The sequence below is a fragment of the Triturus cristatus genome, chromosome 2_2, assembly GCF_964204655.1.
Source record: "Triturus cristatus chromosome 2_2, aTriCri1.1, whole genome shotgun sequence".
NCBI lineage: Eukaryota > Metazoa > Chordata > Amphibia > Caudata > Salamandridae > Triturus > Triturus cristatus.
Window position 1 is genome coordinate 506,132,154 of NC_140582.1, and position 12,237 is coordinate 506,144,390.

The 12,237-nt window shown below is 51.4% G+C and overlaps 1 protein-coding gene across 1 annotated transcript in view; it reads right to left on the bottom strand.

Annotated features, from left to right (window-relative positions):
• SLC10A7 (solute carrier family 10 member 7) overlaps positions 1 to 12,237 on the bottom strand; it is a 781,895-nt gene that overhangs the window by 69,473 nt on the left and 700,185 nt on the right. The window contains exon 10 of the mRNA XM_085641628.1: positions 1,428 to 1,501. Coding sequence (XP_085497754.1) covers positions 1,428 to 1,501 — 74 coding nt within the window. The remainder of the gene's footprint in view (positions 1 to 1,427; positions 1,502 to 12,237) is intronic.

The following is a 12,237-nucleotide window of genomic DNA, read 5'->3' on the forward strand; positions in this document are numbered from 1 at the left end:
AATGTTCACAACTGCACGCCCACCATGATATGCCACTTAACCTCGGACAATATCAGACATTAGGAGAGATTGGTTCTTGATTCCACCTCATGCTTCTTTCCCCTCCCCCGAACTTTCTGCCTCTTGCCACTTTTCATTTCTGCTTGCTCCATTTTGTTTGCTATATGTCGGTGTTTTTTTATACCATGTAGAGATTAAAACACAGAAAAATGTGATCCCGCAGTAGGCCCTACGAGATCCCCTGTTTGACACTGCCAGGGTTTTATATATTTGTTCAGTACTACATTTACGGAAATGCCTGCTAAAAAAAAGTTATTTTGCACTGTCTGCGCGGTGGCAGCAGAACTGCTGCTCTGCACCAGGACAAATCCCTTTCATTACATGACAAAAAAAAATACATCTAGTATTTGCTCTAGAGCGAGTGAAAAGTAAAGTTCTGACTCAACCGCAAATGTCATAAAAAAATGCAACAAAGCGCGCCATTGTGTTCACTGCTACGAATTTCACATTTACTAATTACACAGCATCTTCCAAGCATACCGTCCTTCACAGGTTCATAAAATAAGAGGGCCGAGCTATGAAAGATAACAGATACTGGAGGAATTCGGGAACAGTGGGGTTCTGCCAATTGCAGCCACGGCCGGCATGACGGGCGGGTGGTGGGGTTGGGGGGAGGTGTAAATGGGGTCGGGTCGTCGAGGAAGGGGATCGGGGGGAGGCGGGAGGGGTATAATAAAAAAAATATATAAATTAAAACTTACCGTCCTGCGCCACATCAGCTTCCCGCCGTCCTGCATTTTTCCAATTCCTGAAGCTCGATGATCGTCACTAGGAAAGGAAGCCTCCTTCGCCAATCACAACGCTGAGGCGCATCGAAGAGCGCCCCACAGCCAGGCCAATTTCTCCACATAGAGAACAAGGGAGAATGGGCGTGCCTGCTCAAGGGCAGGGGGGAGTGGCTTGCCTACTGTTCTGCATACGGACTGTTTGGTCGGCCCAGGGCCGACCAAACAGTCCCTATGCACAACAGTGGGCAAGCCACTCCCCCCTGCCCTCGAGCAGGCACGCCCACCCCCAACTAGGCACTTCTGCTTTCTCGCAGTGCGAGAAGCAGAAACATAAATGGTAGTTATTGCCATTTATGTTTCTGCCTTCTCGCACTGCGAGAAAGCAGTGGGGCGACGCCCCCACGCCCCAATGGGGGAGCCGCCACTGCTTTATACATTCTGAATAAAAAATATTCCAACATTTTTATGTCACCTCGATGCACACGTCAAATGCATTATCAGGTATCATTAGCAAGTTGTAGACACTGCACCCCGATCAATGTGTATCAAGTAGCTCGACAATGACTAAATTATTTTAAAAATCCAAAATCTTGAGTCTTGTTTCTAAATTCTGCACCCGGAGGGCCATATGACACTTACCCAGAGTTAGGGATTTGTGGGTGGAACAGAATATGATCGCCACGGTGTCAGCTGGTGTGAAACCAGAGCTTTTCCTAAAAAACAGGATACATAAGATAAGTATCATGATAAATAAAAAAAAAGCTGTAAACATCATTAGCTTAAAACAATCCATGAAATGCAAGTAATTGTTTTCCAAATATTAGTGCCATTAACAAAATACAGACAAAACTATAGGTTTAAATATACTAGTTTCTAACCCAGCACGATTGGAGCAATTTATCAATTTTGAAAGTTAGGCGTGAATGTAATATAGAACTGCGCAAGGGTAAGTATCAACAAGTATATTTCCTGCAGAGTTAATGAGTGAAACCACAGAAAACGAGTTCTGGGTTTCACCCTGGTTGATATTTTTCCATCTAAAATGTTATGTTGGGTATGGCCCCAAGTTCCATTTTTACCCTTGAAAAGTCCTCGTGGAAAACAAAAGAAGGGAATTGTGAGATGTGTCAGGGGCAGAAGGTGGTGGGAAGTGCCGGCAGTAGCAGCGCCCCTTTCCCCACTTCTCTCGGGTCAGGAGAGGCCCTGGGGCCCAGCATGTTAGAAGACCCCCTGCTTTTGAATGTCTTTAACAACGTATCCTGCGCCCCACTGCCTGGCACTTGGTCAACTACTACCATCGTCCCAATTTTTAAAAAGGGTGACCGCTCCCAGCCCAGCTGTTACAGACCAATCTCCCTGATTGATAACACTCTCACAATCTTAGGGAGGGTCTTGTATAACAAGGTCAAAACTTGGTCCGAAAACAATTTTATCTTACAACCTTGTCAAATGGGCTTTAGGAGCAGTGTGGGCACGATCGAGCAATGCCTTAAGTTACTAATAGGGAAATACACCATTGTAAAGAAGTCACCCATCTACCTGGCCTTTATGGATGACCTCAGCCTTTGACTATGTAAACCTGTCACGGCTGTGGTCAACTCTCTTAGACTACGGGTTAGGCAAGGCTCTGGCACACTTCTTAGCACACCTTCAGGACCTGAGAGACCAAGTCAGGATTAACACCGGGGCAAGGTCTCTAATGACATCAATGTAGGCAGAGGAGTCAGGCAGAGGTGTGTTTTGGCTCCCTTGCTTTTTATCATATATATCAACACTCTACATAAAACATTGATTGAGTTAACCAGTGAAGTCCCCAGAGTTAACGGTAATTTACTCCCCGCACTATTATACGCCGACGATGCAGGTTTAATGGGCCGCACCCCCAATGCCCTACACGTTTTAGTACGGTTTTCATTGATTTTATGGCCACCCTAGATTTATGCACCAATTAAAAAAAATCTTTTATAATAGCTTGTGGACCAAGGAAGCGCTTTTTAAATTTCATCTCTGTGGGCAACCGGAGTTCAAAAGGGACTAGCACTTCCTGTATTTGGGGCTCGTTTTTGCTGCTAATGGTTCCTGGTCTGACCACATGGCCTTCTGTAGGAACAAGTCTACCAAAGCCATGGCCTCTTTTTGCTGGGTACAAGGCAGCTCTTCACCTTTGTGCTCTTGCTTGTTGTATTCCATGCAATATCCCAACCTCTGCCAATGCTGCTCACCTCTACTTAGCCAATGTCTCTGCCCGACGCCTCCATTACACCAACTGCTTTGAGGCTCCATCTCCCCCAGCTTTGCGGTGTGAGTATGAGATCTGAAAAAGCGGCCTTTTCTGGGCCCCATCGTCCAGGCTGCAGGTGCCGGTGTGGCGGGACAGGTCTGGAATGTCCATAGCGACCTTCCCACGATGACTGGAATGCACTGTGGCCAGACTGCTTGGAGTAGGCCAAGGCCCCCTCATCTTCAGCCACCTCCTCAATGACCGTGCGGTTCACCACCTGGATCTGCGTCTTCTCAGTCAGCACCTTATCAGGGGTGCATTCCGGACCACACCAATCAATTTCCACCAGCGACAAAGCTGTGCACTGCTTGCACCTGTCACCTTTTAGACCGTGCCTGCGACAATGCCCCTCTTTCTTGATTAGGCCCATTGAACCAAAAGGAGTAGTTTCTTTTCTGTAACTCCAGTTCTGTAGTAGGGGTATCTCTGTTATAGTCATAATCTAGTGAATAGTCCCGCCCATGTGCGCGGACCCCGGAGCAATAAAAAATAATCTCTAAAAGGTGACAAATCATGCAGACCTGCATACACCTTTAAGAGAGAATTTAATTTAAAGACAGATAATGCAGCCTATACCCACAGGCTACACTGTCCAGTACTTCAACTAGAATTCCACCAAAATCCACAAACAGCACTGCCTGTCCAGTTTTTCTCCCCATAGGAAAAAACCCTGCCTCTACCAGCAAAAGCCACTGGAATGATAGAGAGGAAGGAGTGGACAGACAAGCCCCATAGGCTGCCATTATGTGGCTTGGAACAGGATACTGTGCCTTTAAGAAAACTTTCCAGTTTTCCAGAACTTTCCCCAGTATCCCAGAATGCCCAGCAGGTCCCATTTACTTTCAGTTCTTTTTGAAGGCGTAGCACGCCAGACCTGTAGCATTCTCCATATGAATAAGTATATCTCTCCACCGGGGAGGAGGGCGGGCGCTTATGACTATAACAGAGATACCCCTACTACAGAACTGGAGTTACAGAAAAGAAACTACTCCTTCTGTAGTAGGGGATCTCTGTGTATAGTCATAATCTAGTGAATAGAATGGCAAGCCCATCCCCACACAACAAAAGCGGTGGAGAACACATAAGACACAACCACTACTGTGCGAACAAATTTCGCAGCGAAGCCTGCCCAACCTGAGCATCTGCCCTGGCATCCGAGTCCAGACAGTAATGCGCAGCAAAGGTATGGACCGACTTCCAAGTGGCCGCCTTACAGATTTCCGCAATTGGAACATTACGCAGCAAAGCCGTCGTGGCAGCTTTGCCCCTGGTGGAATGAGCCTTAGGTTTACCCCCTAAGGTCTTATTAGCCTTTTGATAACACAACTGTATGCAGGACACAATCCACCGAGAGATGGACTGCTTAGAGGTCGCAAGACCAGTCCTGACTGAGCCATAATTAACAAACAATTGGTCAGACCTACGAATATCCTTGGTCTTATCCAGATAAAATTTCAACACCCTACGGACATCCAGGGAATGGAGAGCCCTTTCCGCTGGTGAAGAGGGATTCTGAAAGAACGTAGGTAAAGTTATGGTCTGATTGACATGAAAGTCAGAGATAACCTTAGGAAGGAACTTAGGGTGAGTACGCATCACAACCTTAGCAGCATGAAACACAGTATAAGGTTCTTGACAACATAATGCCTGAAGTTCACTCACCCTGCGGGCCGATGTAATGGCCACTAGGAACGCCGCCTTCCAGGATAGGTGCTGCAATGAAGCCTTGTGAATAGGTTCAAAAGGCTCTCTCATCAGTCTGGACAGCACCACATTCAAGTCCCAAGAAGGCGAGGGAAGTCTGACAGGAGGGAACACCTTCTTCAAGCCTTCCAAAAAATCCCTGACCACAGGAATCTGAAAGAAGGACGTCTGTGAAGGGCACTTCCTGTAAGCAGTCAAAGCAGCCAGATGAACCTTAATGGAATGGAAATTAAGGCCAGACTGCGCCAGATGCAAAAGGTATGGAAGGATGACATCTTCCTTACATGTTGTCGGATCAAAGTTCTTGGACTTACACCAGATACAGAACCTCTTCCACTTGTAAGCATAGGATGTCCTAGTGGAAGGTCGCTTAGACTCCTTCAGAATGTCCATACAATCGTCTGGTAGATTCAGATGACCGTATTGCACTATTTCAGGAGCCATGCCGCCAAACTCAAAGACGAGAGGTTGGGGTGCACCATCCGCCCCCCGAACTTCGTGAGAAGGTCCGGCCTGCACGGCAACCGCATGTGAGGAAGGAGAGACCTGTGAAGAAGGTCCGTGAACCACCACTGCCTGGGCCACTCCGGGGCGATCAGGATCATCCGCGCCCTGGACTGGGACAGCTTGATGAGCACCGCCGGAATCAGGGGAATGGGTGGAAAAGCGTACAGAAAGCTGTTCGACCAATCGATCCATAGCGCATTCCCCAGCGTCCCCCGCTGGTAGTACCTGGATGCGAAGTCTCGGCATTTGCTGTTTTCGGCGGTGGCGAACAGATCTACGTCTGGAGTCCCCCACCTTGCGAAGACTTCTCCTAGTACTTCGTCGTTTATGACCCATTCGTGGTTTTCCTGAATCAGCCTGCTCAAGGCGTCTGCCTGAGCATTCTGCACCCCTGGCAGATGTGTGGCCGTGATCGTCAATCCTCGGGCCAGCAGCCAGCGCCAGATCGCCTGCGCCTCCTGCGACAGAGTGCGCGATCTCGACCCCCCCTGCTTGTTGAGGTAATACATCGTGGTTGTATTGTCCGTCTGTATCAGCAGCGAGTTGGTCTGGAAGGACGGAAGGAAAGCCTTCAGTGCCAGGAAGACAGCTCTGAGTTCCAGGAAATTGATGTGGTACGTCGATTCCAAAGGAGACCACTTCCCCTGAATCTGCAGGTCCCCGGAATGCGCACCCCAGCCCTGGAGAGAAGCATCCGTCACCACATTCGTCGTGGGAATGTCCTTGTGGAAGGGAACCCCCTTGAGGAGGTTTTCCGCCGAACACCACCACTTCAGAGACTGACGAGCATGTAGAGACAGTCGGATCTTGTCGTCCCAAGAGCCTGTCTTCTGATCCCACTGATCCTCCAAGCACTCCTGCAGTGGTCGCATCTGTAGACGTGCGTGCGGAGTGAGGAAGATACAGGAGGCCATCGATCCCAGCAGAGACGACACCTTCCTCACAGTCGTCGATGGAGCAGTCCTGAGGTCCTGAGCCTTCCGAAGGAGTGATAACCGTCTCTCCTCCGAAGGAGACACGCTTGCTGACCGCGTATCTATGGAGGCCCCCAGGTACTGTATGCACTGTACCGGAGATGGGACCGATTTGGACATGTTGACGTGTAACCCCAGCTTGTTCAAGAGCTCGCACGTCCAACGGAAGTGTTCTTGCGCTTCCTCGAAGGATGACGCCTTGATCAGCCAATCGTCCAGATACGGGTAGACAAACACCTTGTTCCTCCGCAGGTGTGCCGCCACCACCGCCATGCACTTCGAAAAAGTCCTGGGAGCAGACTTTAGCCCGAATGGCAGTACTGTGTATTGATAGTGATTGGCGCCGACTTGGAATCGCAGGAACTTCCTGTGCTTCTGTGCTATGGGCACATGGAAGTACGCATCCTGTAGATCTATGGCACAGAGCCAGTCTCCCCGTTGCAGCTGAGGGTAAATCTGGTGCAACGATAGCATGCGAAACTTTTCTCTGCGAATCCACTTGTTTGCTTGTCGCAAATCCAGAATGGGCCTGAACTCGTTCTTGTCCTTCTTGCGAGCGAGGAAGAACCGAGAGTACAGACCTCTTCCCCTTTGAGACAAAGATACTTCTTCTACCGCCTTTTTTCTCAACAAGATGTCTGCCTCCGCCTGGAGCTCCCTCAGCTGGAAGCGAGAGCTGACCGGCGGAATCGCTGGAGGCGGGCTGATGAACCGAAGACTGTATCCATTGCAAACAATATTCAGCACCCACTTGTCCTGAGTAATTTTTCTCCACTCTGCCGGAAAAAATCGAATGCTTCCCCCCACTGGAGTGGGTAACGGTTGAGGGGGAAGTAACAGCTCAGGGCCGAGACCCGGCCGGGCCCCTGTTTGTGGTAGTAGCCTGCTGGCCACCTCTGCCCCTCTGGCGCTTCTGGAAGGGCTTGCGGAACTGCTGCTGTTGTGGCTGCTGCTGTCCCGAGCCCTGCCCACGCCCTCGGCCCGACGACCCGAACCTCCTCTGGAACGGTCGTTTCTTTTTCTCGGCCTTCTCTAACCCGACGGCCGTCAGGGTTTCCGCTTCAGCCTTCATGCGGGCCATTTCATCGTCCGCATGCTTCCCGAACAGGGTCTCCCCCGAGAAGGGCAAGTTGGCCACTCTCTGCTGCGCCTCCGGCTTGAGGGACGTCAGGCGCAACCAGGAATGCCGCCGCTGGTGGACGCCATGACAGTAGGCGTGGGCGGCCAATAGCGATATATCCGCTGCTGCGCTGATCGTTTGGTTAGAAACCAGCATGCCTTCGCGCACCGTCTCCAAGAAGTCCTCCTTCTTGTCTCGTGGCAGGAGGTCCGCATATTGCTGCAGGGATTCCCACAGGGCCCAGTCGTAACGGCCCAACAACGCCCCTGCACTCGCCGCCTTCATCGTGGTGGCAGCGGTACCACACACCTTCCTGCCCACAGAGTCCAGCCAGCGGCTTTCCTTGTCCGGTGGCACCGTGGAGGCCGGGGCGGTCGTATGTTGTTTTCTCGCCGCCGTCACGATAACCGAATCCGGTTTCGGGTCCCCTCTCAAGAATGACGGATCCGACTCCGGGGCCCTATATTTCTTCATGAGCCTGGACGGAGCGGCCTTCGCTGTTGCGGGAGTGAGGAACAGTTCCAAAGCTGGTTCCACCAGTCCAGGCACGAGAGGCAGGAGGGGGCGAGACAAGTGTCTTTTATGAAGCGTCTCAAATATCACGGACGTCGTGGGTGTTGGAACCGTCACCGTGATATTCAGCTTCGCAGCCCCTCGCAACAGCACCTCCTGGAATGAGACCAAGTCGTCCACCGGCGACACCCTAGTCCCCGGGGAGTCCGACAGCGTCGGGGAAAGGTCCCTGTCCGAGGAGCGCAACCTGGACCTATCCCTTCTGCGGCGTCGTCTAGAGTCTGACGAGGATCGCCCTCGGCTCCGCGATCGTCGCCTCCTGTGAGAGCGGGAGCGCGACCTCTTCGGCTTAGGCCTGTCCGCCGGTCTCGCTGGTCCAGGCGACCGTGGGCGTCGTGGCTTCGGGGTCCCTTGCGGCGGAGTCGGGTACCGTGGAAGGGAAACCGACCTCGGGGGGACCGGCGGCGGCACCGCAGGAGTGCTTGGCAGCAACAGAGGCCGGGGTGGCGGAGACAGAGTCCGCGGCCGCGGAGGAGGCGGTGGAGGAAGTGGAGACGGTGGTGGAGGAGGTGGCGGTGGTGGTGGTGGTGGCGGTGGAGGAGGCGGTGGCAGAGGTGGGAGAGGAGGAGGCGACGGAGACCTCTGAGGCGGGGTATACACCACTGAGTACACCGATCCCGGCGACTCTCTCTTCCTCGACGTCGACGTGTGCCTCGACGTCGACCTGCGCCTCGACGGCGATCTTCTCGGCGTCGATCTCCTCCTCGGCGTCGACTTATGTCTCGACGGCGACCTTCGCCTCGACGGCGACCTTCGCCTCGACGGCGACCTTCGCCTCGACGGCGACCTTCGCTTTCTCGACGTCGATCTCTTTCTCTTCATCGACGGCGAGCTGCGATCCCTCGACGCCGAACGCCGACGCCGGGTCTTCTCTCGACGCCGACCGCTGGACGCAGTCGAAGACGGCGTCGTCGCCGACGACGCCGATGTAGTCGACGGCGGCCTATTCAGGTCCCTCGACGCCGATCGTCGACGCCGTTTCTCCCCAGAGCCCTGGGGAGACGGCGAACAGACGGTGGTCATCCTCCTCGACGTCGCCGTCGACGCCCTCGACGTCGACGGGGAGCGGGAGCGTTTACTGGTCTTCCTGCCCCTGGGGAGCCCCCCAGAGGCCTCAGCATGGGCCAAATCAGCCCCTCCAGACCCACCTGGTGCCTTCAGTCTTCGCTCCTCCAGAGCTTGAAGCCTGCTCTTCATCCTGTCCCTCAGGGTTCTTGCTGAAAACGAGTGGCAGATGGTACAGCTTTCAGGCACGTGGGACTGGGGAAGGCAAGCTATGCACACCTCGTGTGGGTCAGTTTTAGCCTTCTTTCGACCACATTCCGGGCACTTGTCGAACAAGCCAGGCATGTTGACAGTACCAGCTATTAAACACAAGAAAAAGTGACAAAAATTGCCAAAATCTCAATGAAAACCTTGAAAAAGGTAGAGCTCAATGCTCCAGGGTCCTGCTAGCAGGAGCCGGAAAAAAGAACTGAAAGTAAATGGGACCTGCTGGGCATTCTGGGATACTGGGGAAAGTTCTGGAAAACTGGAAAGTTTTCTTAAAGGCACAGTATCCTGTTCCAAGCCACATAATGGCAGCCTATGGGGCTTGTCTGTCCACTCCTTCCTCTCTATCATTCCAGTGGCTTTTGCTGGTAGAGGCAGGGTTTTTTCCTATGGGGAGAAAAACTGGACAGGCAGTGCTGTTTGTGGATTTTGGTGGAATTCTAGTTGAAGTACTGGACAGTGTAGCCTGTGGGTATAGGCTGCATTATCTGTCTTTAAATTAAATGATCTCTTAAAGGTGTATGCAGGTCTGCATGATTTGTCACCTTTTAGAGATTATTTTTTATTGCTCCGGGGTCCGCGCACATGGGCGGGACTATTCACTAGATTATGACTATACACAGAGATCCCCTACTACAGAACTTCGTGGTCACTCACTGTCCTTTCCCTTGGCACGCTCTCGTGCCCTGTTGCTGCTGTGCCGTTTGTCTGCCACCCACAGGGGCTACTCCTGGTTGGCGGTAAAACAGTGAAAGAGCAGCTGTTGTGGACAGGTTGGTGGGGTGCAGGAGGGTTGATGAGGGGTTATGTTTGTCTCCAATTAGTTTCATGACACTTCGCCAGTCAGTGGATGTAGGCGAAGGTATACAAAAACCAAAAAAAAGTAATACAATATATGAAAGTAAATATAAATGAGAAAAAAAAGAAGGGAAGAGGTAGGAAGGGTGAGGAAATGGACAAACTGGATAAGAAGGAAAGAACATAAAGGAAGAGCACAGAATGACAAAGAAAAAATGACAAATTACAGCAAAGACAGAATGAAAAGAAAGGAGATGCAAAAAGAAATGAAACATTTGTGAAGAATAGAATTATGGAAAGAGGGGGAGGAAGGAGATATTGAGAAGGAAGACTGAAGGAGAGAGGAAAGTTCAGTGTCACGAGAGAATAGGAGGGCAGAAATAGACGGGAGGGACAGAAAGAAAAGATGGGCTATGGAGGGAAAAGGGGGAAAAGAAAAAGTAAAGGAAGATAAGTGAGGCACGTGGAAGTGAGAAAATAGAGTAAAGAAAATGAGTGGGAGAAAGGTAGCAAGGAGCGGAAAAAGTGAAATTAATAAGGAACAAAAGATAGGAAGGAAATAACGTGCAAAAAGATACTGTGAGGGGAAAAGGGACCGAAATATAGACGCAGGAGAGAACAGGAAGGAGGAGATGGGACATTGAAACGCGGAGAAGCTATTGATTTGAAAGAGTGAAGATGGGGAAATAGAGGATTAAAGTGTGTTTGGGATAGAAAGAAGGGTATGGCTAGATAAAAGAGAGGATGTGGGAGGGGGTTGGGAGTGAAGAGAGGGGAAGAGAAAGATGAGAAGGTACAGATTACCATGAAAAAGAGAAGGTAATGCTAGAAAGGAAGGAACTATACAAGGATGAGTGAGAAGGCTAAGAGTCAAGTGGAAGTTAATAGGAAGGTGAGAGTGAAAGTGAGGGAGAAATGGGAGGCGAGAGGGATGGAGATGGGGAAGACAGAGATAAAATTAACAGAATGAGCAACTCAGAGACCTCTCACCTGAAGCGTAGCTGTCATTAGTCTGCCCAGATATACAAAGAAAATATGGTATTCCAATTCCAGTTGTATTTTTTAATACTTAACCAGGAGCGCATTGGGGATGGGGGAGCATTTTCCTTTCTTGCAATAGGTCGCAGGATCCTCTTGTTATATCATAGACTAGGACATCACAACCTGTATACAATCAATCAGTTTGCACACTGTGGTTGAGGGCAAAGCAGTTAATATCTGCCAGACAGATTTGTGTTCTATAACAACAATGCATAGAACCGACGCACGGTGATGCAACTCGACACAGGACAACGCATTGCAGCCCTTGAAGTACCTCATCGGAACTTATGTAGTGCGATGCAACTCGAGCAAGACCTTGCATCACAACCCTCGCACATCTTAACCCCTTCGATGCTCATGACGAGCTGGACTCGTCATGACACCCAGTGGTCGTGTGCTCATGACGAGTCCAGCTCGTCATGAAACATCGCGTGGAAAATCCCTCTGGTGCGGGCACCAGAGGGATTCCCTTTATGATAAAAGAGCCTCGGGAGCTGGGGAACAGCTACCCCAGCTCCGAGGCCCCCCCCGGTTTCCCTGAAATGATGTCCGGCGCGCAAATCGCGCGGACGTCATTTCAGTGAAACCGAAACTGAAATGAGCCAAGAGCCTCATTTCAGTTTCAGTTTCTACGTGCTCAGGGGGCTATCTCAGGAGAGGTATCGTTGGAAAGGGGAGGGATCCACCCACTAGGCATCACGGAGGGGGGAGCGGCCCCTTGGGCAAGGGCCTTTGCTCCCCCCATAATTATTTTGGCACCATTAGTCTTTCTGCCCCCCCGGGGGGTAGATGGGGGCAGTAGCCCCCAATCTGCACCCCCGGGGAGGTAGAAAGCCCACTAGACACCAGGGATTTTGTTATGGGGTATTGATTAGGGGTGGGGGCTGCCCAAAACGGGCATGCTGATGCCCCCATCCCCGGGGCACAAAATGAGTCTTTCAGCCCCCCCGGGGGGCAGAAAGCTCACTGAACGCCAGGGATTTTGTTTTTGCACCATTTCTTTTTAGAGTGGGGGCTGCCCGAAACAGGCACGCCAATGCCCCCACCACCACTACAGCCTTTCTGCCCCCCCGGGGGGTAGATGGGGGGCAGTAGCCCCCATCTGCCCCCCCGGGGGGTAGAAAGCCCACTAGACACCAGGGATTTTCTTATGGGGTATTTATTAGGGGTGGGCTGCCC